Raw genomic sequence first — 23,941 nt, forward strand, 5'->3', positions numbered from 1 at the left:
ATAATGGGTTTTTATATTCTTATTGCTTGTTTATCTCCATGAAATGGTAATGTGTTTATTCCTCCTAACACATTAAAATCAGTAGCAATCAGGAATTTGGTTGAAAAACACCCCACTACCCACGGGGTAATCTTAAAGCAACATTGCAATACTTTAAAATCATGGCATTATTCAAATACATCAAGACCCCTGTGGTGACCTAGATATTGTTAGTAGAAGGTGTCACTGTGGTACATTAAGGAAACCCATTCTGGCTTTAACGTAGCTAGCTCAGGTAACAACCAGCAAAGGTGCATGGCAGAGCCTGAGCCTGCCAAGGATCCAGGTTAGGTACTCAGATTACCAGTCTGCCTTGAAGGGCATACCACATCTTTATCACTGATGTTATTTGAACAAGTGAGATTAAAGCCCTGGCTGTAGTGCAGCCATGTTTCCGTATTCAGTATCAACAGCCACATGAGGGGAAATTAGCAAATGCATCAGTCCAAATGCTCCAAGGAGCAAACAAATCTTGTTTCAGTATGAAGGAATCCTTCAGATGCAGATATGCAGTAAGAAAAAATGATTTTTGGTTAGAAGGAAGACACATGTAAACTCATTTTTTCCCTAAAACTTGTGCTTTGGCATGGCCCTTGTCATTGGGCTATCTCCTCATATCGTAAGGTAGAACTGCTGAATACCCTCAAATTCCACTAATTTAGGGAAAAAAAGGGACTAACGAAAATCAGTGAACACCAAGGACTGTGTTGGATTGGACTCTGTGGGCAGAGCCTACAAGTATGAGCTCTGTTGTTTACTGGATCTTTTTCATACCATTGGGGAACCTGGCACCAGCCAATAACCTCCATACTAATCTTTTATTATTCTGTATCAATGATTGTAGGATTAGTCCAGATGGTCAGCGTTTGTGAATCTTTGCTGTAACCCCTGGCAACATATGCAGGAAACTAGGGGGTGACATTTCTTCAAGTACTACCATCAGTGATGCACAGAGCCGCTCTCCAACGATGCAGAACTGATCACTATAGTGGGGAACAGCTCTGTGCTCTGACCAAATGGTCTTTAATCCACTTACTGCTGTCTTCATCCACTGTAATCGCGTTTATATAAAAATCTACTGACATTTTACTGTAATGCCATATGGAGGTCCTGCATTTTTAGGCTGTTGGTATGGATGTCCTCTGCCGTTTACCATCACCCTTGCTGCTTAGCAATTTCCTGTTTGGTAATATTTATTTATTTATTTTTAAATCTTCCAAATGCCATTTTTGCAGTGCCACCAAGTGGCTGGTTTCTTCATTAACATTTTTGCATTTTAATTTTGCAGATTATAAATAATCACAGAACAAACTGTCTTGTAGGTAAGAATCGCGATTAAAAACAACCCACGGCAGCAAACCGCTGGGTCGGTCCGATGGCAGTACAGGAAGAAATAAGAAGGGCTACAGCAGCAAAGGCCGCGCACAACCCCAGGCTCCTGAAGGCCTGCATAAACCCGGCTTCGTTCCCTCAGGAGACGGCACAGCGCGGCCACTGAAGTACAGTCACAGGCCTGCCTGGCTGCCGGGAGGGCGGTGAGAGGCCCGCGGGCCCCTCACCCTGCCCCCGAGTCCCGGTGGGGCGTGAGGGCACAGCACAACACCGCGAGCCGCGGCCTGGACTACTCCCACAGCTCCCAGATAACGCCGCCGCCATCTTACAGCGGCGGGCCGCTAGCGGCAAGCCTCGCCCCCGCGCAGCCCGCCGCGCCCAGCGGGCCTCGCTCCCTCACCCCACCGGCCAATGAGTGGCAAGTGCGAGGAGGAAATGTTCAGCGCAGCCAATGAGAATCAAGCGTGGCGGTGACGGACGACCTATAAACAACCTGCTCGGGGATTTCGGCTCCGCCTATCAACTGTCAGCCGTGAACTGGCCAATGAGAGCCTGCGGGCGGGCCGGGGCTGGCCAATGAGCGTTGTCAGGTGAGATTTGAAAGTGAGCCGAGGCGGGCTGGGCGAAGGGAGTGCGGTGTTGGTACAGGTATGGCGGCGCTCGGGCGGTTTTGGGGGCCGGTGGGCGAGCGAGCAGGCCCTAGGGTGGAGGTTTAGACCAGGAGGCCTGGCAGCGGTGCTTCCCCTCTGAGCTGGCCGAAAAGCGCGGCGGGAGAAGGGGTCGAGGGGAACAAACTGTGGCGACCCTTCGGAGCCGCGGCGGGAAGCAGGGGACCGGAACGTGGTGGTCCGTATGTCGTGACCCCCGGGGCCCCGTCTCGAAACCCTTGAGTCTAGACCTTATGCAGCCCTTAAACTTGCCGCTAAAAATAATGATGCTTTTGTTTTGTCTGCTCTACTTTGTCACTGTTCAGGCTAAAAATGCTAACTGTGCATCTAAATGTTATTCGTATCTGTATTTCTCATTTGAGTTTTGTGGTGTTGCTGTTCAAAAGTCGTTCTTTTCCCTCACTATTTGAATAAAAATCAGTCCTATAAATTTTCCACTTTATTTTGGTAGTCTACACTAGCCAGTCACAAAGCTTGTCTTTTATATAAGCCCTTTTTCCTTTCCCTGCTACTAATCTTTAATTTATGCTAATTTAGATTCCAACTAGTCATCTAGATTGCTGTTTGAGCAAGGTGCCACTCAGAAGCCATAACCTGGAAAGAAAAGGAGGTAGATATTTTTGTCCTAAAGAGGTGTTTAGGACAGTGAACGTGCCATACCTTTTTAATGAGCCCAAAGAGATCACAGGTCATCTCTTATACTGCTTTTGCAGACCTGGGATGCTAGGAGATAATACCTCTCTGTATCTCTGCTCATATCTGCGGCCTTCAAGTTTCAGATTAATTCTTCTGCAGGACTAATTACTGAAATGCAGGCCACTTGCTCTTGAAGCTTATTTGTGGGTGAAGGCCTTAAGTGGACTTATACTACAAAACGTAGGAAAAAATATTATTGAAATAAGGTAGACCATAAAAATCCTTTAAAAGTGTTAAATATTTATCAGTTGGAATGTCAGATGCAGGATGAAATGTAAGATATTCACAAATCAGGTGGCACTGGTGTGCACCAGCTCTTCTAGGATTGTGTAGAAGAGATCTAGTCTCTGATTTGAGTGCTTTAAGCAGAGTTAATTTGTATTCCTGTTTGCTCATTTAACTTCCATTGACCATTTTGCTTTCCAGTAGCACTGAACATATTGGAAAAAAAACCCAAAATGTTTTAGATTTGACTTGTACATTATCTCTAGTATGTATTCTAAGCACTTGCAGATGGTTGTGCAGGTACTGTTGGTGCTGTGCAAGTTACTCGCTATATGAATGCTGCCATGAACAAGGAGCTGCCACTGCCAGCAGTGATGGCAACTGAATAGGCTTTGGCTGTATTTCTTCTTACAATAGCTCAGGTTCTCCCCTTGCTTGCTTTTCCTCTAAGTATGTACATTTTATTTCTGTATTCTTTCTGTTTATTTTGGTACTCTCTTCTGACATTTGGGTTTTTCAGGCAGGCTGCTGATGGTGTTTTTGGCTTTTGGTAGCAAGTGGAGGGGAAGGGGTTTGGCTTGAAGAAATCCTGTGCACGTATAGTCAAGGCTGATCTTTTCAGTCCCGTTCACTGATGATTCCTTTAGTTTGATCAAAGCTTGCTGTCTTGAAGTTAAGAACCTTAGTAAGTGACCAGTTTACTGATAAATGAGTAACTGGTGGCTGTTCAGTTTAGCTCTTCACCCTCCTTACTGTAAAGCTGTTTTCTGTAAGTAACAGAAGATGAGATTTCTAAAAGACCCTGTTTGAGGTGACAGACAAAGACCAACTGCAAGAAATGGTCCTGACCTCTCCAGGAAGAGAGCATGAAACCCCTTGACAAGACAGGCTTCAGTGGGATGCAGGGGATGGAGTTTTTTACATTGCTGTTAGCGTAGCACAGCGTGTGCAGACCAGCTGATGTCTGCATTAAGTCTCCCTCGGGTTAAAAAAGTAAGGAGAAATCCTGCTTGAAATAAACACTATTGTATTGCAGTTGCATCCTGGAAACTCAGTTGAGAAATGGTGCCAAGTACTCTGATGCATGACAAAAATGCCTTGCCATCAGATAGGGTATAATCTAAATGCTCAGTGGCAGTGTTGCTTCCAAGTATTGTCCTACAACCTTGTCATTTACTATTTGTCTCCTTAACACGAAAAACATGTGTTGAAAACAGATTGGCAGGCCAATCCCTGGCAGCGACAGTGTCCCCTACTAATTCTGTGTCAGACTTGTTGACCGTTAACAAAACAAACTAGCCCCTTGAATGTGTAAAATAAAGAGAAATAATGAAGAGTCATTACTGAAATTGTCATTTGCATTTTCTCTGGTACATACACAGAAACGAAGAACCTAGGGCTTTGTAACATGCAAACTGTTAATGAAAAGGGCAAAACACAACATGATAGCGTTCTGCCTAATCATTATAATTTTTGTCTAGGGTTACCAAGATGGCTGCTACCTCCCAGTTTGCCAGCCGATACAAAAAGGATTTGAGCACAGAAACGCTCAGAACTAAAGTTGCACGCAGAAGATCACTGCTTCAAAAAGAGAACAGACACAAGTTGTTTGAGAAGGGCAGACAGCTTGAATTGGCAGATAGCAATGTTCAGCTTTCAAAAAAGGGGATTTCTATACTAAAGGAGACCAATGAAACGGGCTCTCAGGAGAACAGCAGTGTAAAACAGAGTAAGTAAAGACTTGTTATAAAGCTTTTTAAAAATTGTTTAAAATGTCTTTAAGTAGATAGAGTAACATTATCACAGAACCTAATTATGGTCAACGCTTTAATTTGAAGAAAAAGTTTAAAAGATTTAAAACCCCATGACTACCAGTTCTTCTAACTGTTAAGAAAATCAAGAAAATAGTCTTAATACAGCTTTATCCTCATCACTGCTCCAGTGGTATGTATAAGACTTCGCTCTGATTTGTCTGCAGCAGCTAAGGAAGAAGGCGTTTTGCTATTAATACTCAATGGGAAGTCTCTTAATGATTGCTTTGTTTGAGAAGTGAAGAAGCCTGATCTAAAGTCTCATCTAACATATAATGGGTGTCTGTCATGTGCTTAAAATATGCTTAGAAATGGGTAATTTTATGTTAAAACTGGGTATATATCATTATAAAGAGGTAAATGCATAGTATAATTTTTTTAAAAAAAATTGTTAGGTTTTGATGACTTACCTTTCCTCCCAGAAAATAGGATCTGCATATATACTGAAATGTGCTTCCCTGGCTCTCCTGGATGCTTATGGTCTAAGAAATTAGTTAATATTTTAACATGTTAATGGATTTCTTTAGAAATACTTCCACCTTAGTATTTTGATAGTAGAAGATTATTGGAGGGAGGAGTGCAATCCCTATGTAATCATGGCAAGTAAGAAACGTAGGAAGCTTGTATCTTAATAAATTTTAACTTTATGTATAAATTTTTCAGATAGACATGTAATTCAAGTATAGCATCATCTTATGGTTTTATTCTCTCACATAACTTCTGCCTCATTTATTCTCAGCCTGCGGCAGACTTCAATATCTACAGCTGACCTAAACTTCAGCTTTCAATGACATTACAAGAGCTTGAATAGAGAAACTGGTACAAATAAGCTAAATAAGTAGTTTAAGTATTAAATTCAATACTTTAACCTTGCAGGAACAGCCAGTACACTGTAAAATGGGTATGAATTTACAGTATTCCTTGGGTGCAGATTTGGGGAGATATATTGTAAGCTGAAACTTACCATTGAATACTTTTCTGAGTGGGAAGGGTTAAAGCAATTAAGAGAATTTAAACTTTTATTAATCTAATATGTATTAGCAATCACATGTATTTGCATTGTAAGACTTACTGAAACTTGCAGGCACAGATTCCAGTCTTCTGCTTTTTGACTTAGTATGTTTGTTTCTCTTCTAGCTTGGAAAAGTTTTTTGAAATTTTCTGTCTTGCATATTGTTGGCTCAATATCTTCAAGATTTTCTTAACAAGTCGGTCTTCCATCTTTACTTCAGACCAATCTACAAATGCAGCCACCAGGAGGATTAATGAACGCAAGGAAATGCTCCAGCGCTATAAAGAAGAAAAGGAACTTCGAAAACTGAGAGAGCAGAGAGAGAAAGCAAAAAAGGGAGTGTTTAAAGTTGGGTTATACAGACCAACTGCGCCTGGATTTCTTTCATTTGTACCTGAAGATCCAGTGATAGTGAAGCCAAGAGAGAAGGTAATCAGAGTAATATTAAATATCTAAATGAGGTATAAGTGTTGGAAGAAGGGTTCACCGCAGTCAAGACGACGCTCAATATGAGTTATGCATCTTGTTCAACTTTATTAGTTTCTAACACTACTTATATAGAACCGATAACATGCATATTCGTAAAGCAGAAATATAATTGGTTAGTAGTCTCTAAACATGCACGGTTCTCACACCCCTAATTATCATGACTAAAATAAGCATTCTATCCATGTAGCTAATTGTGTTGCTGTGCTTCAGCCTTGTAGTTTGTTACTCCCTATTTTCCCATACCGCTCCCTATCTTTCTTGGCCCTGCACCTGCTTTCCCAGCAGCTGTATCTTGTTACAGCCACGGCCGGTTGGCACAACATAATTACTTGGTCTCAGGATTCAAGAATAGCTCAAGGCTACCTTTCTTGTTAACTTCAGCACAGCAACTTCAGTACAATTCTGATTACAGGCCTATTCTAATACCAGGCCTGGATTGTGCAGATCTTCAGAGATTCTAAGGCCATGCTTCTGCAGCCATTCTTCTACATATAGGTAGTGTAGTACATTAAAATTTCTATTTGCATACAAAATTATGTGTATGTTATACCAAATAAACAGTTGATTTTGTAAATACTTTATAAATATTTATTTTATAAGATTGAACAATAAAGGGAGTAATTTGGCTCACTTTATTAAAAACAAAGATGGAAATAGTACTAGTGATATGTTGCTTTTTATATTTATGACTGTGTTCTCAGCTTAAAACCTGGGATGATTCATGCACAAATGCAATGGTGAACTTATTTTAGAACTGGTAATTTGTTCCTGCTTATTTCACTGGACTTTGGACAGTTTTCCAAATTACACCCTTGACCCATTTTGCATGAGCACGTTGCTTTTCACACTTAGGCTTTTTGCCTACTCGAACAGTGACAGCAGGGGAAAGACTATGTTGATTCTTGTTTCCTTGTGGACATTTCCAGGCAGCTCCTGCTTTCTCTGGGAGGATTACTCGATCAAAGGCCAAGAACCAGGAAGAAAAAACTGTGATACCAACTGCATCGAAGCACTCTACGGTTTGTTTTTTATATAAACTTCAGTGAATAAGTTTAAAGGATCCAATTATCCTTCAGACCATAACTCAGGGTTGTGTGCTTAGAAGTTAAGTGCTGTCTCTAACAGAGTTTTCCTTGGTAAGAAAGACAAACCAGGTCAGAAAAGGTTTCAGCAAGCTGATAGACTGTATTGTGCTGAAGTGAACTACAGAGTTTGATTAGGTCAGTACAGAGAGGCATGCACAGATCTTCCAGACGAGTTTTTCAATACGAAATACTGTAGTCAGCAAGGACTGCAAATATTTCTAGAGGTAGTAGTGAGACTGAAGTTACATACTTCAGTATCCCTTAAATGCAGAAGGGCTGTCATGAATGCAGGTTTTAAAGAGGCAGTTCATTCTTCACTCAAAAATCACTTCAGTGTTGGCATATTTTTACTGTGAATCTTGGCAGCTTACTCTGCTGCTATTTGTATAGAAAAGTAGATTTTGTTGAGAAATTTCACCAGCAGTAATCTACAAAAGAAGCTGTATTTTGAATCTAGCACTCTTGCCTTACAAAACCTGATGCATTTGAAGGATTTCCAGTCATAACTTCACAAAGGGACAGCTGAGTTAAAACTGTTTTTTGGGTGGGTTTTTTTCTGAAAACTGATTTTTTTTAAAATGCCTAATATGTACCAAGATGTGGCAGTAATTGGCACCTGGTTTCATAGTAAACTGAAACTTCCTTAAATATTTTTCTTCATTCTTTTTACTGATAAATTCTTAACTAACTGGATAATGCATGTTAACATGTGTCTGAAACAAGCTATTTTAGTTATCCTTAATTTCTCTGTACTTTTTAAAGCCCTTTGTGCCAAATTATTTGACCATTTGTTTTACTGGAGCCTAGGAGAAAAAGATGAAGAAAGAAATTAAGGTGTTTATTTTCTGGAAATCTTATGCTTCACAAACATTTTCTTCTCTGGTAGGTCAGTGCCAGTGGGCGTAGTGTGCACCCTACACAAGCAGGATGTAAACAGCTGAGTACAGACAAAGCAGCTGAAAAAGATAAAGGTATGAAAGTAGTATGATCCCTGCATCTGAATCTGAAAGGACGCTGCTGGGTTTGTTTTCTGAGTCAGTAGTTGTGATGTTATGGGAGGGAGATCTCTGGGAGAGATCTGCGGTATGTTTTTGGGTGTAGGAAATGAATTTTTAGGACAGCCGTTCCTACTAACTATGACAAGGACAGCAGCTGGCAGGTTATTAAGCGTGTGGTTCCAGGCATCGCATGTACTTGCTGCCTCTCTGTGCTTGGGGAAATGGAATGCAGAATACTAGCTGTCCTGGTTACTGATTATTCACCCTAGAGAGGGACAAGAAAAAGGTCAGTACGCAGAATTGCATGACTGCTAGCTGCCTTAGCATCTGGAGCTGTGCAGAGCTTTCTGTTGGTCTCCAAGAAGAATACCATGTCTAGTAGCTGCTGCTATTACAAAAGAACAAGTGACTTCACCTGGAAAGATGAAGAACAGCTGACATAAGTAAAACAAGAATTTTCCTTGGTGGTGTTGGTAGCCTGAAAAACAGCTGATTATATGAGCTGCAAATATTTTCAGTGAAGTCTGTCTTCTGTCTATGCAGCAGATATGCTGGTGTCTGTGGTCTCTAAATGAAACTGTTTGTGTAGCTCAGCATTGAAAAAGGTTTGGAAAAGGTATGGCCTACTGGTAAAGCATATTTGCATATAATGTCAGAGACAGGAGCCCAAACTTCTGATGCACACTAGTGCAACTGAGTAAATGTATGATTGTCATCTTCGATAAATGACAAGTACTATCTTAAGTTTTCATATTTTACAACAGCCCCTTCTGTATCTGTCACTTTCTATGTGATAATTGTATACATTTCTAAGAAAACAATAAAAAAATCCAACCCATGCCACCTTTAAGGGAGTGAAATACTTTTGATTAGAAATTCTTCCTGATAGCACAGTGATGGCCATGGCTTAAGTAGACAAGGCTAAGTCATGTGGAATATTGTTGTTAATGCAAGATACTCAGTATTTCAGTGTGAAATGACTTTCACATCCCTAATGTAATTAAATCAGCAAGCAGCAAACCTTTATTTAAATAAATTTCAGTAGTGCCTTTGGTGAATACTGAAAAGATCTATTATCAGTGTTTGATAAAACAATTAAGGCATTTAATTTTTGAAAAATTGTCATCCACTAGACTCAATTGTTCCTTTTGTGCTGAATCAAGAATATGCATTGTATGTATTTAAACACTAGTGTAAAAATGTTAGGGAATTGAATGTCTGGATAAATTAAACATTATAGTTATTTATCCAGTAATTTCTTCCCCAGGTTGTCATTCTAGCTTCCACAGAATTGCAGCTTGACATTAAAAACGCAAATAGCATGAAGAGTCACCAAGTGGGGCTACTGGATTTCAGGCAGATGTAAAAAGGGAGGGTACGAAATAGAGAGCTGCTGTTAAATGTCTCTGTGCGGGAGAATGCTATCATTCTTGAAGGGTATTACAAACAGTACTAAAATACAAAGATGAAAATTATTAAGATGGGTAATACAGTACATGAACTTGTCATATTTTATAAAATATTTCAGGGCTAATTTGTCTTAAGAATACTTCGTTAGATTACATTAAATTGAGACCTTAGAATACTTCTGTGTAATGACCAGGGCATCACTTCATTACTCTGATGGTTTGCTTAAGCTTTCAGCTGTGCAAATAACCATGGCAAGTTATTACTCTGGAAAACTTAATCTATAAAATGGGGATGGTGCTGACACTGATTGCAGGGAACAACATTGAGAAGGGTGCCTTAAGCTTTGTATGTGTCATCTAGCACACTGGTACCTTGATGGTCCTGGAGGTACTATGGTACAGCTAAAATATTTTTCAATCAAGATCCTTCAGAGCATGGCCTTGATGCCAAAGCTGAGCTGTGCTGTCCATATTTAGCACTGCTTGCACTGAACTGACAAAAAAACCCCAAACCCTGTTGATTCTGGCAAAATAATGCAATTTATAATTGCTGGTGCATATTTCTGATTTCAACAAAATGAAACTTTCAGTTATGTTACTTGAGTGCATTTCCTTATTAAGCTTGAAAACTCTGGAATTAATGTTTCTTACAGTGTTGCAGACTGCAGTCCAGACAGCCTCAAATGTAAGAATCACCAGAGCAGCTGCCTCTGCAGCTAGGCAGACGCTGAAAACAACAAAAATAACAGCTACTGCTGCTACTTCTGGTAAGTGAGGCAGTGAGTATGGTCCTGCTTGTGTAGCTCAAGCCTGAGATTTGTTTGGAATAGTGTGCTATAGATAACAGTCTAGTACTGGATAAGTGAGCACTGGAAACAACGTGTGTATGTTTATATGCTGCTGTTAGGCTCATTGTCAAATGATACACTAAGACAGCGCTGTTGTCTTTAGGGTCTTGTTCATATCTCAGGCCCTCAGTTGTGCTGCAGAGTTACTGTTGGCTTGTTCTGAACTGTCTTAGCATGCTACGTTCTGCTGTGTAGCTGACTGCTTTGAATACAGACTATGTAAATCATGCTAATTTGTCATGTAAGAAAAGGACTAGATACTGTCACTTAAGCTCTATTGCAATATTTAAATCAAGACATTTCCCATGAAGTCCATCAGTGTTGGAGCATCAATGCCTGTATGGTAATTATAAACTGAAAGAACAAAACCAGAACTGGTAAAGATTTGCCAGTTTGGTGTATTGCTGTCCAAGGGCATATGATTAATAAGTCTATGATCAGGAACAGATATCTTTGGAAGAGATGAGAGCCTCTGTTCTTCAGATCAGGGATTTCTCTTCATCCATGTTTGCCTGTTTACTAGATTAGGGGAACATGATGGTTACTGAAGGGGAAAATTTTAGTACGTATTCTTGTTCTCAAGATATTCTCCAGAATATTTTGCAGTGTCCCTTGTGCTATGTATGACAGAAGCATAACCCCTAGGCTGAAAGCACAGCTTTAATAGTATCGGTTTCAGTTCACCAACAGAAATCTTATGCCATATAGAAATAAAAAATCTGAGCTCAAATTAGCTTGATAGTCCCTCTTCAGCCTTTAAGGAAGTAAGGTGACTTTTATTTTTAGTATATGACAACATCTAAAAGCTAGTGACTTAATCAGTTTTCCTTTCTAGGTAACATGCATCTCTTGATAGGCAGTGAAATCCTAGGCTAGGTTTTCTTTTGAATGAACTTCTGCAATTAGGTGTCTGCCCTCTAGCCACCTCCCACTCAAACAAAACAGTCCCTCCCTGTCTTAAGCGCTGGACTTTTATGGGAGTCTTTTGGTGAAAGATTATTCTTAATTAGATGCCTTTTTGACCTTCTGGAGTTTCTCTCATTTTAGGTAACCAGTCACAGAGAAAGACAGCAAATGCAGGGAAGCAGAGGAAAGCAGTCAAACCTGACATCACAGAGGTAGGCTATTTAATATTTGAAATGGAAAAGCAGTAAAACTGACTTAAGAGCTAATAACAGTGCAATTGTAGCTCAAATATACTTGTGTTCAAGCACAGTAGTAATAAGAAGTTCACTCAGAGCCTAGATTTTGGAAAGAAGCTGTATGTATTTATATTGCTATATTTTAAAAATTAAGATCGGAGTTGGTGCTTCTATGGATGACTTGATTACAAATCAAGATCTGGACAATGGTTTACATTAGATAAGAAGTTCTTACGTGACATATCTCACGTCTGATGTCTTAACTAATAAAAAAAAATAAGCTTGCTTTGCTAGTTTTAGCTGGCATTTGTAAATTTTGTGTGGTTCATTCCTTTTCGAAACATATTCTGAATGTATCCTTTTCCTGCTCAGGTAATGATATGTGACTCTAGAAGTGAAGAAATAAATGCATTTTTAGGTTTTGAACCACTGAAAAACGAAGCTGGAAATGTTACCCTCTGCATGGTAGACATGATTTAGCATAATTAAAGGCAGTTGTTGTGGTTCTTAATGTCACTGCTATAAAAAGACTTTTCTGCCTCTACCTAGACGTGGCAGTATGTGGGTTCATTGTAGCCCTCCAACACAGGTTCCCAAACAATATGTGTACGTATTCATGCGCTGACAGTCCTGTGCAAAAACTATCAATGATTTTTCTCCTGTGCACTCTGCTATTCCCTCTCATCTCGTGTCTCCTTTGTGCCTTCCATCTCCACTCCCGTTTCCATAACTGCAGCTGTGCTCTAGTATTGAAAGTGGTACAGTCACACACAAACACTGACAGGAGGTAAGAGGCACTTATATCTTTGCTTAGATAAGAACCTCTTCACAGGCAGGAGTTGCTTTTGTGCTGCCAGTTGTTAAACTCTTACTGTAACCTCAATCATCTAGTTAGAAGTGAGTGGAAGGCTGAATTCAAGGCTTACATTCCAAGCAGGGGTATCTGAAGTATAACAAGACTTTCAGTGGATTGAAGATGCATGTTTCTTGAAAAACAATCTAAGCTCTTTTGGCTGGCTTGAGCTAACAATATCTCAATCTAGATATCTCAGAAATGTGTTCTGTATGACTATCTGGTTGCTCATCTCATAGGAATGTGGATTCAACTTACTGATTAACTTTCCCTCTTCTTTTAATGACATTGTGGTCCTAACTACACTTGTCTTGGGCTGCATTCCTCTGCTATCAGCTTATTTTAGCTTGTTCTTTGGATTAGAGTGGGTATAAACTGTGATTATTCAACAGACCTAGGTGGATTTGGAGCCAGTAATTCTGCTCTTGAGGAGCTTATCACCTTAAAGCATTTATTTTCTAGTAGTGGGAGCAAGCATTTACTAATTTTAATTATTGTTTTGGTAGGTGAGGTGTTCTGCTCCTTTAGCCCCTTCAGTGGACTGTTGCATTCCTTGTAGTGAAGTGCTACCCCAGTTGCTAGAATGATTTGTAGGTGTCAAAACCAGTTGGGCTTATTGGTAAATAATGACTTCTGTACACGTACGCTATTTAGAAAGTGACTTACCTGAAACTATTCCCTTCCTGAGGGGTTTCAGACAGCCATGTTATAATTCAGCCCATGCCTATAGTAAGCACTTTGTTGATTTGATAATGTAGTGTTTGCTTTGTCTATTTGTGCTGTTACAGATAATTCCTTCTAAACAAGAAGTGGATAAAAATGCTCAACTGGATCCAGCGTTGAAAGGTTCAGTGTCAGTAGAACCTCAACAGGAGCAAACCGCAGCAGAAAACAAACCAAATTTTTCTCCAGGGAGACCCAGAACACGCTCTTTTGCACCTCAAAACTTTGTGTTTCAGCCTTTAAGTGGATTAGCAACCTACAAAGTTACACCCATGACTCCTTCTAGGGCAAATGCATTTTTGACACCTGATGCCTCCTGGGATTTTTCAAATTCTCCAGTGTAAGATTCTTTCTTCTAATGGCCTGAAATGCAAGTGAATCTCTCTATGATGATACAGAAGACAATCTTTCTATAGATGCCCTGTGTAACAACCTGTGATGTTGAAACACCTGATCATCATGGTTGCTATCATTGCTTAAATGTGGACTTAATACAACAGCAAAGAAAGCAATATAATCCGTAATTCTGTCTATGCTTTAGAAGTAGAGCAGCTCCATATATTGGGGACTGCACCATGTGTATGTCTGCAGGGATCTACTCGTTTTAATAGGATTTGCTTATAGTTCTCTAGTGTTGTGTGTAGGATTGCCTTCTAAATTGTGCTTTTTGTGTATTCGTATTCTGCTGTATTTAATGTCGGTTTCTCAATGTGTCTTAACTCTAAAGGTACTTTTTGATTGTTTCTAGTAATAAAATTGAAAAATCCAGTGACACTAAGGCACAAGAGCCTAATTTAAAAAGTCAAGTTTCACCTGCTGATAAAGATGTTGAAGAACAGCAAACCACTACAAGTTTGAGAGGAGAAAAAGGTAGGAGCTTTACATTTAGTTTATTGTTCTAATGTTTTTAGTTTTCACCAGATTCTGAACAGATGCCTTTCATATTTTTCAGCAAGTGAATCAGATGAGAAAACTTCTGTTCAGAGAGCAAATGAAACAATTCCTGTCTCTACAGATATAACAGCACTTGAAACAGAGTCAGATGATGTAAGAGAGCAAGAGCACGACGTGCCCTATTTCAGGTTTGTGTTTGTGTGTTTCACTTCCCTGTTGTCTGTTTGGAGGTCCTTAACATGACTAATGAGATATCTTGTAAAGATCAGCTTGTGGTATTTGGTGATTGTGGGAAGTGACCTGAGTAGGCCCATTTTTGTCCCTTCTGTATGGTTAGTGCAAGTAGAGAATATAAAATTCTGGAGACTAACACCCTGTCTTAAGGAACACAAGCTTGAAGGGAGTAGGAAAGAAAAATAGCATCTCAGCGAGTCAGCAGACTGAAACAATCCAATGGCTTCTGCTCAAAGACAGTGTAAAGCAAAAAGGATAGTAACCATTAATGGTCACAAGTAGTGATGGAAGTTTAAAAATTCTCCAAAACCTTTTTTTTTTTTTTTTTTTGCTGTCTCTCTATTTTTAGAACCATTCTTCGGTCTGAGACAGAGAAGCTGATGTCTCAGTGCCTCCAGTGGGATGGAAAACTTGAGCTGGATGTTCCAGAGGATGGTAAGACTCAGCTATAATAGGGCACTAGAAGGTGTGTTATGACTGACAGGGACAGAGGGAAGCACCTATATCTGAATATATTTGTAAAATAGCAAATAGTTTACAGCACTTAGTACAAGTCATATTAGATAAAGTTTAGAGTTCTATCTACTTCAAGGCAAAAAGGCATGCTTTATCTCCTAATACTAAAGCTTGTGCAGTTCTTGATATGATAGTCGTTGACACTAAAGTGAACAAAGTACATGTCAAAATAGTTTTTTTGTTGTCAATTTCAAGTGTATTTAAATGTATGAACTTGAACCCAGCTGACTTTTTAAAATAAAATTAGGTTTTAATGTAGAGTAAGTGTCCTTATCTGGGAAAGTGAAGATGACTTATCAATGCTTATCTTGGAGCATTGATAAAACTTGGACATAGTAGGTTTTGTGGTTTTTTTTGGAAAGTAAGTTTTGAGCAGTTCAATGAATAGGACTGCTGCAACTCTACAATAGATGAGCATAGTTCAATTAATAAACAAATTCCAGACTCTTCAGATACTTATTTAAATCAATTGTGAAATGATGGATTATTCAAAGATGTACTTTATTATTTTCTTGTTGCTATCAGCTAAAGACCTTATTCGCACCACAGTTGGTCAGACAAGACTGCTCATAGCAGAGAGGTTTAAACAGTTTGAAGGACTGGTGGATAACTGTGAATTTAAACGAGGTGAAAAAGAAACATCGTGTACAGACTTAGATGGATTTTGGGATATGGTTGATTTTCAGGTATGTCCTTGCATGCTAACCCACTAGAATGAAGTTGATGGGGTTAATTGTAAACCATGGATTGAAGCTATTTTGGGTGAGGGTTTTTGATTATTCAGGCTCTGATTTTTCTTTTGCAAAAAATGCAGGTCCATGTTTAACACGTTCTGATAGTGAATAGTACCTGTTGGTATACTATGTTCTATAATTCATGGAGCAATTAATCTGTCCTGTCTTTTTGTGCCTGTGTATGTTGTTTTGCTCTGGAATGAAGGCATGTAGTCGAGTCTTATTCTGGTTTGGGTTGAGGATACAGTCACAATGTCTATCTGGACCAAAAGCTGGGAACATTTGGAAAATTCCTGGAGCTAACCTGAAAAGTGGGAGTTCCGTGCTTCAATAGGAGAATAATGCAGAAACTACAATAACCTTCTTTAGGGCTGAACTTAAGTGGTAGAAACCAGTCATCTCTCTCTGTTGATGCTTCCATTGGTTTCAGAACAATATAGAATATTCTAAATTATCAAAAGGGCTCCTGACAGTATTTGTAAATCAGCATTCAACAAAGGAACTTGTAACTAGTTAAATTAAATGCGAAGATGGGTTTATTCTTAAGGTCGTAGTCATAGGTCTTGAATTTTCCCCAGAAAGTGTGAGGGTTCGATCTTCTTCAGAGATACTTGAGGGGAGCTTTGTTAGAACCAGTAACTTGGCAGTCAGAGTTTTGCTATGCTTACTGTGTGTCTAGGAACAGCTCAAGCTTCTCCTGAGCCTCCCTTACCTTTTCTCTCAGATAAACTTGGAGTAACAGAATTGCAGACTCTGTTCCTTTTTTGCATCCGTTTTCTGTTTGTGTCTTCTGAGTTACAGTAAGGATGTAAAGGACTTGTCACTTCAGTGACTGCTCTGCTGTACGTAAATAAGCCTTGTATGGCCTTACTAGCAAATGAGGCAAGTGTCTCCATTACGAAGTCGGAGAACAGGGCTGTTGCATTGAGTATCAGGGAGGAGGTAATGCTGCAGAGCTAGCTTGTCCCGAACAAGCACAGATTACATCAGGAAGCTGTTCAGACCAGCAGTTCGAGAGAGCAAACAAGCTTGCATGGCTGTTTCCTGCATAATGGAAGACTCTGTACTTGTTTGGATAAAGACTATTACACAATGTCTTCTTTTGCATTCCTTAAGTGCGACCATTGTCAAGGTGCTTAAGTTCAGTACCAGAACAGGTTTTAAACCAGCTCCTTCATTTTACTTCTCAGATCTTACTGAACCATTCTATACTGCCCCTCCTAACCTCAAAACTACATACATGAGACCTGTCTTGTCATTTAATCTGAAGCTTGTGTGTGTTTTTGTAACCTTTATGTCACTGTCACCTGTATAAGAACATAAAATACTAATAGTGTTCTATTGTGAATCTGAAAATGTGTGTCTTGAAAATTAAACCTGGATTTTCCAATAGATCAAAGATGTGAATAAAAAGTTTGATAATCTGAAGAAGCTTCAAGACAATGGGTGGCAACCACTTGAAGTCCCAATCAAAGCAATTGTCAAGGTATGAATAGCCCCTAAAGTGTGCCTCCTAAGGCATCAAGATGCAACAGTCTGAGTTATCTAAAGTAACTAATAAGCTGCTATTGCTGTAATGAATAGTAGTCTTAAATGGAAATTCTTCTAAAGCCCTACTCATCTGTTGTCTTTAGATGTTTAAAAATTCATAGAATCATAGAATGGGTTGGGCTGGAATTAGTGAAATTACTCTCAAGATGCACCCTTCTCCCGTCCATCTCCCAAGTGCACTTGTATTAGCTGGTGTTTGTAATGCTAGTTGCCTCTTCTGGCTGGGAAGATTATAACTAAGAATTAATGATGACTCTTTTGGAGTCATTGGGCTCTCTGCTAGTAAGACACATCTGCTACATTTAGAATAGAGATTTACCCTTCAGATGTAGAACACTGTATCTGGGCCCCTGGCATGGCCACTGACTTAACTGAAAAGGAAACCGCACAGGAATTTGGCAATGATGGCCAGTTCTGAGCAGGGAGTGCTAAATTATAATGGTGTCCCACTACGACAGCACCACGGGTAGTGTTAAACTACTAGTTCCGTAAGCACAGATGGGTCTGACACTATCCAAAATAGGTTATTGCATACTGCAAAATAAGCTTTAGTGTAAGCTATTTTATCTACTTTTTTGTTTAGAATACGTAATTGCTTCTGATGACTAAATATCAAGTCATATTCACGTTGCCAAAACTCTATCCAGTTCCTTGAGACTGCTTAACTAATCATTAACATGATATGAAGGTTGATAAGAAACTCCAGGCACAGGAAACTGGGAGGACTGTAGTGTGCATGAGCTGCCTGTAAATGTCAGAACCCTAAAGATGGTACAAGACACAACTTCCTTTGAAAAATGGAATGCCAGGAGAGTCTTCACTGGCTGACTGGTATCTGTCCTGCAGTTACTTTGTCTCCCTGCCACTAGGAGTCCCTGTATCCCACTGTTTTCAGAAACATTAATTGGATTTGTTAGGAAAAAGTTGTACGGAGTATTTCTGCACTGCCGTGTCAACATGAAAAATCCTTAATATTGACATCATAAACTAATCTAAAAAGCTGAATGGCAGATCAAGAGATTCTGGAGATGAACAGGGACCTTGTTTCCAGCATGTTTGTTGCCTGTTGCTGTCTTTATGCATGGCCAGCAGCTGTGTGGTTGAGTAACTGCTTCTATCTGAAGCTTCCAGATGTAACCTAGACTTTCTTACAATTTCAGAAAAAAACTATTCCAAATGGAGTGTCTAAACCAAAGCTGGGAGCAGCTGGAAGAACGGCTGCCCAAAACCGGCTTGCTGCTATAAAAGCAGCTATGAGGAATAAAATGAAACTTGATGGAACTGCTGATTGTATGCATCCCGAGAAGCTACCAGAAGCAGAAAAAGTGGTTTTTGACGCGGGATTTTTCAGAATTGAAAGCCCTGTAAAAACCTTACCAGGTGAGTGAAGCTTAATCATGATTTTCATGGCCTGAAAGTACTGAAGAGAGTTTAACCAGTCTCCCTGGGGAGAAGGATTATGCTGTTCATGCTGGATTCTGCTCCAGTACTGGACACAGTATTTCAACTAGTGGTTAATTACATCAAGGATCCAAAGCGTGCTGTTCTACACGAATATACTGACTGGAATGATTATGGCAACTTTAAATCTCTGCTTAGAGAGGTAAAAGTGGCTGGCTCATGTTTTTTCAGCATATGTTAAATAATGAAGTTTTAATCTGAAGTGTTCTCAGGCTTTGGACAGGTTTGTCAGCTAGGTCAGTGCAGGCTAATATTTGTAAGACAAGAACTGGGACTTTTTTTGAGCTAAATCTCTTGCAGTACTGTCTTCAAAGCTGCAATTAAAGTACACCCGTAACCTGTATTTATGGTTAACAAGATTATAACGTAATTCCAGTCCGCTATAAAAGCTGCTTAATACTTTGTGGGTGTTTTAGCAGGTGCTCAAAACAACTTCATTTTCAGTATCTTGTCTTACTGCAGTCTGTGAAGCCAGTACTTCCAGCGATCCTTGACTCTCTGGGAGCTGTTCTGCTTTTCTCCCATTTCTAATTCATAAGCTGACTTTGAATTTCCCCTTTTTTTGTGTGTGTGGATCTTTTCTTATCACAAGATTAGCAGTTCTTTTATATGCCTCCTGTTTAGTAGAGGAGACCTTCTGAAAAGCTTTGAGCAACACTCAGTTTAAGCAAGCTCTAGCAGAGAATCAGTTAAAAGAATCAATTCTGAATCACTGTCTTTAATTCCATTAACATTATCTGATGTGAAAGATGGAAATTAATGATAGCTTTCACTAGGTGGACTTCAGAACAGCAAATCTTATTTCAGATTCTTTCTGAAGGGAGAGTCATTACTGATTTGCTTGGCTGGAGTTAGGTAGTTTTGTAACTTAATGACCTACTCTTGTCACCTTTTTTTTCAATTTTTCCTTGCAGTGTATATAAGAGTCCAATATAATATTTGTATAAGACAATTCAGCAAGCAGAACAGTATAGTGTTCCTAGCTAGAATCACAACAAACATTTAATCCTCTGGAAACTGCTGTAGTAATGAAACATTCAATGTTTTTTTTCAGGCTTGCTTTCAAAGACACCTCGCAGATCTTCCCAGTGGACTTCTGAAAAACTAGCAACTCCACGATCATCCAGTAGAGCTTTGCTTCAGAGCATTCCTTCTATTCTTCATAACCCTGAGGATACAACTGCAAAACAAACACCACTAGTGCTCAAAGGCTTCCATCCAGCACAAAATTCGATAATGCACCAGTTTCCCAGTGGAAAAACTCCCACACTGGAAAAGCTCCCTGGTGTTCTTGAACAAAGGTAGACGTGTTAAGGCAGCTTTTAATTAACTTTGTACAAATAATTTTACAGTTTTAACTGAAAGAATTATTAATACCCATTAAATGTTATCTTCCAATGTGGCAGTGATAAAGATTGCAACGTCCTTGTGTCTTTTCCTTCCCTCAAGCAAATACTAAGACCTTTGCCCAAATGTAATTTTGCTGCTGGGGTAAAAGTTTATTTTTTGGCCAGAAAGTTTTATATAGCTGACCAGTGCCAAACAAGCAAGCATAATTGCAGAACAAATGGGAAGATTAGTTGGGTAAATCAGAAGATGATTGAAGGTAATTGATGAAGATTATTGAGAAGAATGAAAACCTTTTGCATTCTCTTTCAGCATTCCCATAGTTGCAGAACAACACTGTCTTGTTGCTGGCACGGCAGAGGGGACTAAGGTGAGTCATGCATAGTTCATGTATGTGCCTTAAATGTTTTACTACTCGCAAAATAAAATGTTCTTTTTATTGGACCAGACATTTCTGATCCAATCCTCATTTAGAGATCTTCTGTATTCCTGAGGCTGGTGCTTTTTCCTTCTCGTTATGGACATAGATATGAACTGCTGCAGTTTGGGGACCTTGTCTAGCTCATTGGGAGCTGTCTTTTGGAGGTCCTGGGGCTGTTCCATGAGGACACTTGTTGCTTGGGCAAGTCATGTTCCTTGAAGTCCACTACCTGCTTTCTGGTGTGATTTTCTTTTTTTTTTTAAGATGCTTTTGCATTTGGGGACCGTGACTAAAGGCAACAGTAGTACTTGGCTCTCTCAGTCCTCGTGTTGCCAGAGCAGAGCACTGGGTTGTTACACTCTTTAAAGGTATAGCAGAGCAGTGTTACTAAGACAAGTATCAGCGTTCAGAAATCCGTGCCCTGAAATGTCTGAGGACTTGGTGTCATGCCTATGTTTGAGCAGCCTTAAAAAACAGGAATACAGCCTCCATAGTTTACATATACTGTGCTACTCTGTGAAAGGCAGTACTTTAGCTGCAATCATCCTTTATTAGCTTTCATTGGAATGGAGTACCTTAATTTTATTTGTAACTGCTTGGATCTGTGTTCATGCTTTCCCTGTCAAATGAGAAATCATTTGTTGGGGATGTCACTGGGGAAAACTGGTAATCTTTAACTTTCAGTATTGCTGACAGGTTTTTCTTGAGGTAGTCTTATCAGAGAACATCCTCAGAATGTTTTTGGCACTTGGAAGTTCAAAATCTTCTTTCATGTGGAAGAGCTCCCTTTATACTCTCGAAGCGATTATCAAGCTTGAAAGGGTGTTTGGGAAATAGTTCACGTGCAATGGATCACAGCCTTAAGCTGCGAGTTTTATCCTGCCTGTGCTTTGTACAGTGTCTGGAGTCAAAACCCTCTCTCTCCTGAATTGTTCATAAAACCTGTGGATTAGATGTATGGACTTGGTTTGACATAAGAGACATGCTGGTTTCTGTAAACTGGCATCCATTGAATATCCTGGCTACCTTTTAATCTTTGTGCTTTCTACATCAAAAGCTGTCAAACTTCCTTTTATTGCACACAAAAGGAAAATAAGAAAGCTTCCTAGTGTCATGGGCACTGCTTCATGTCTGCCTGGTTTCACTGATGCTTTCCTTTTGGCTCTCTGAGAAGCAAATACAGCTATTTCAGTCAACTTAGCCTCTCAGAGGGCTAGAAACATTGCAAATTCCTGTTTTTCAGGTGGTGGAAAGTTCTAGCAATGAATTAGAAGCAATGGATAGCATGGAAGAGATGGAGGTATCTGCTGCAGAACAGCAAGGGCAAGATACTGTCATGTGCAGTCCGGAGAAGGGTATTGTCACAGAGACTAACTTTGCTCAGTCTGGAGAACAAAAAATACATCAAACAGGTGAGCATCTTAAGCTGCTTAGTATTGTTTGTGTGGTATTGCCTGGGACCTTAAGTTTATTCCACAGTTTTGTGGTAGTCTAAATACTACTCTGAAATCACTGTCACCATAGCTTGGTTCATTTATGTATGCTGTTGGCAAAACCTCCTTTATCCCATGTGACTTACACATTGTTTGTGAGCAAACAGTGCCCCTCAGATCTTTCTGTATAGTTTCCTTGTGATACGTGAAGGAGAAAGCTAATATAAAAGGCTTGAAGTAGAAGTAAATACAGACAGTTTAGTAGTTGGGTTTGGGGTTGGTGTTGGGGTTTTTTTTTCAGTAAATGCAGAAAGCAATACTGTTTTTTCAACTTCGGCAGCATCAGACTAACTTAAAAAAATAATCAAATATTCTTATTTTTCAGACATTTCATGTAGTGATTTGACATCTGTTGGCAGAAATCCTTTTGATATGGTAAGTTGACCTTCAGGTTTATTTGACAATCTACACATTACAGTACTGTTAACCTTTCCTACAGAATCAGTTACTGCATAAACTAAATTAAACTTTTAAGATGTTATCAAGCCAATTCATGTAACTTACTCTAAATACAAGCCACAATACAGCCTCTCTCCCTGCTTGGGATCACACTATTGTTCCTTAATGCACATGATGAAAGTAGGATGAATGAAGATATTTTTAGCAGAAGTCTAAATCTTATCAGATTGAACCTTTAAATTATATTTCTTGTGAATGACCTTTAAAATGTACTAACATAATGAATGACCTGGCCTTTTTCTTCCACTTCCTCCTTGAAATTTTTCAGGTCTGTGCCATCTTTTTGGTGTTTTTTTTTTTTTTTTAATGCCTTTAACTTTTAGACCTGGAAGTAAGATTCAACAGAGAAAAGCAAAGTGTGCATAAACTTTTAAATTGTTAAAAGAATTTGGGTGTAGTGTTTCTTGGGTGTAATGAAAAACCCTCTTTAAAACATGGATTACTCATTTAAGTAATGAGTGTCTTCAAAATGGACCACGTTCACTTCGTATTTTATGTATGGAAATAAGCTTGCAAATTTTCTGTTAGAGAAGTTAAGGTACTTACAGTGGCACATGATTTTGACCTGTGGCTCTTGCTTTGGGACAGTATCGTATATAAGCAAGCACTTTTTAGTCTACTTATATCTACTGAATTGCTGCAAGTTTCAGCTCTGCCTGACAGATCCGTGCTTTGCTTATTCTAAAGCTGCAACGTGTCCACAGCACTGAGTGAGGGGCGAGAGAATTGCATGCTTCTGTTCCTTTGTCAAAAGCAATTTCTGCTAGCTTTTGTCCTGCAATGTTTAAGTGGCTTCTCAAGCAGGCAGGCACCTAACATACATAAGTGTTTGCCTGACAGTAATTACCGTTGGTCTGGTGTTTATACAGATGTCCTGGAGAAAGGGGAATTTGCTATAGCTTATTTCATGTCGTTGCAGTGCTGTTTTGCAGAGCAGATAACTGTTCCTCAAACACTTACTTCACACTGATTTCTCCCACAGCCAATGCTGGATGCTGAGCTTCTCTCCACTCCAGTCAGGAGCAAAGCCCAGCAGTTTGCAGCAGCTGAAGTATTCAGCGACCTTATTGTATTTTCTCCCTTTTCTCCCTCTGGGGGAAAATGAAAGGTGACTAGAAATTCAAAATGTATAAATTATATTCACAAAAAATTATATTAACAAGAAAACCCACAGAGGATATCTGGAAATACAGTCTTCTACCCTTGAACTGTGTCCTGAGTGAATTAATACCTGTAGTATTTTGTAGTGGAACTTACTAAAATATTTTGTAATGTCTTAAGTATGGCTGTATGTTAGTAGTGGGGTGTTTGGTGGTTATACCTGCTGTATCCAATGTTTGCATATTCTGACTACAACCTGAAATATTTTTATTTTTGTATAATTTCATGTATTTCCTGTCTACTTCAAGCTGTAAAATGATTAATTTTTAGGCTTTTCTATCCTGACCTTACTTACCTCATATTATTGCTGGTAAGATGCATACCAGACTCGCTGTAGCTG

At 39.4% G+C, this 23,941-nt stretch overlaps 1 protein-coding gene across 2 annotated transcripts; it reads left to right on the forward strand.

The window, feature by feature from the left end:
- The first annotated feature begins 1,962 nt into the window (after nt 1–1,962).
- On the forward strand, nt 1,963–23,648 carry DLGAP5 (DLG associated protein 5). 2 transcript variants are annotated; one of them, XM_040601371.1, is made up of 19 exons: nt 1,963–2,019; nt 4,442–4,689; nt 6,004–6,212; nt 7,199–7,291; nt 8,244–8,328; nt 10,418–10,531; nt 11,660–11,730; nt 13,396–13,670; nt 14,079–14,200; nt 14,283–14,412; nt 14,808–14,893; nt 15,500–15,660; nt 17,102–17,194; nt 18,420–18,639; nt 19,775–20,021; nt 20,380–20,437; nt 21,732–21,900; nt 22,307–22,356; nt 23,423–23,648. In XM_040601371.1, the coding sequence occupies exons 2-19, from the start codon at nt 4,452–4,454 to the stop codon at nt 23,543–23,545; spliced, it is 2,544 nt and encodes an 847-aa protein (XP_040457305.1). In that variant the 5' UTR covers nt 1,963–2,019; nt 4,442–4,451; the 3' UTR covers nt 23,546–23,648. The 2 variants fall into 2 exon arrangements, with proteins under 2 accessions (XP_040457305.1, XP_040457306.1); XM_040601372.1 differs by lacking the exons at nt 21,732–21,900; nt 22,307–22,356; nt 23,423–23,648 and adding an exon at nt 20,595–21,088.
- Nucleotides 23,649–23,941: the final 293 nt, after the last annotated feature.

Source organism: Falco naumanni, chromosome 7 (assembly GCF_017639655.2).
Source record: "Falco naumanni isolate bFalNau1 chromosome 7, bFalNau1.pat, whole genome shotgun sequence".
In the NCBI taxonomy this organism is placed as follows: Eukaryota; Metazoa; Chordata; class Aves; order Falconiformes; family Falconidae; genus Falco; species Falco naumanni.

Excerpts from the sequence above, each read along its gene's own strand:
- DLGAP5 (XM_040601371.1), top strand. The coding sequence starts at position 4,452 with ATGGCTGCTACCTCCCAGTTTGCCAGCCGATACAAAAAGGATTTGAGC. Across the intron at positions 18,640-19,774 it reads CCCTGTAAAAACCTTACCAG|GCTTGCTTTCAAAGACACCT; the intron begins GTGAGTGAAGCT and ends GTTTTTTTTCAG. Across the intron at positions 20,438-21,731 it reads GCACGGCAGAGGGGACTAAG|GTGGTGGAAAGTTCTAGCAA; the intron begins GTGAGTCATGCA and ends CCTGTTTTTCAG.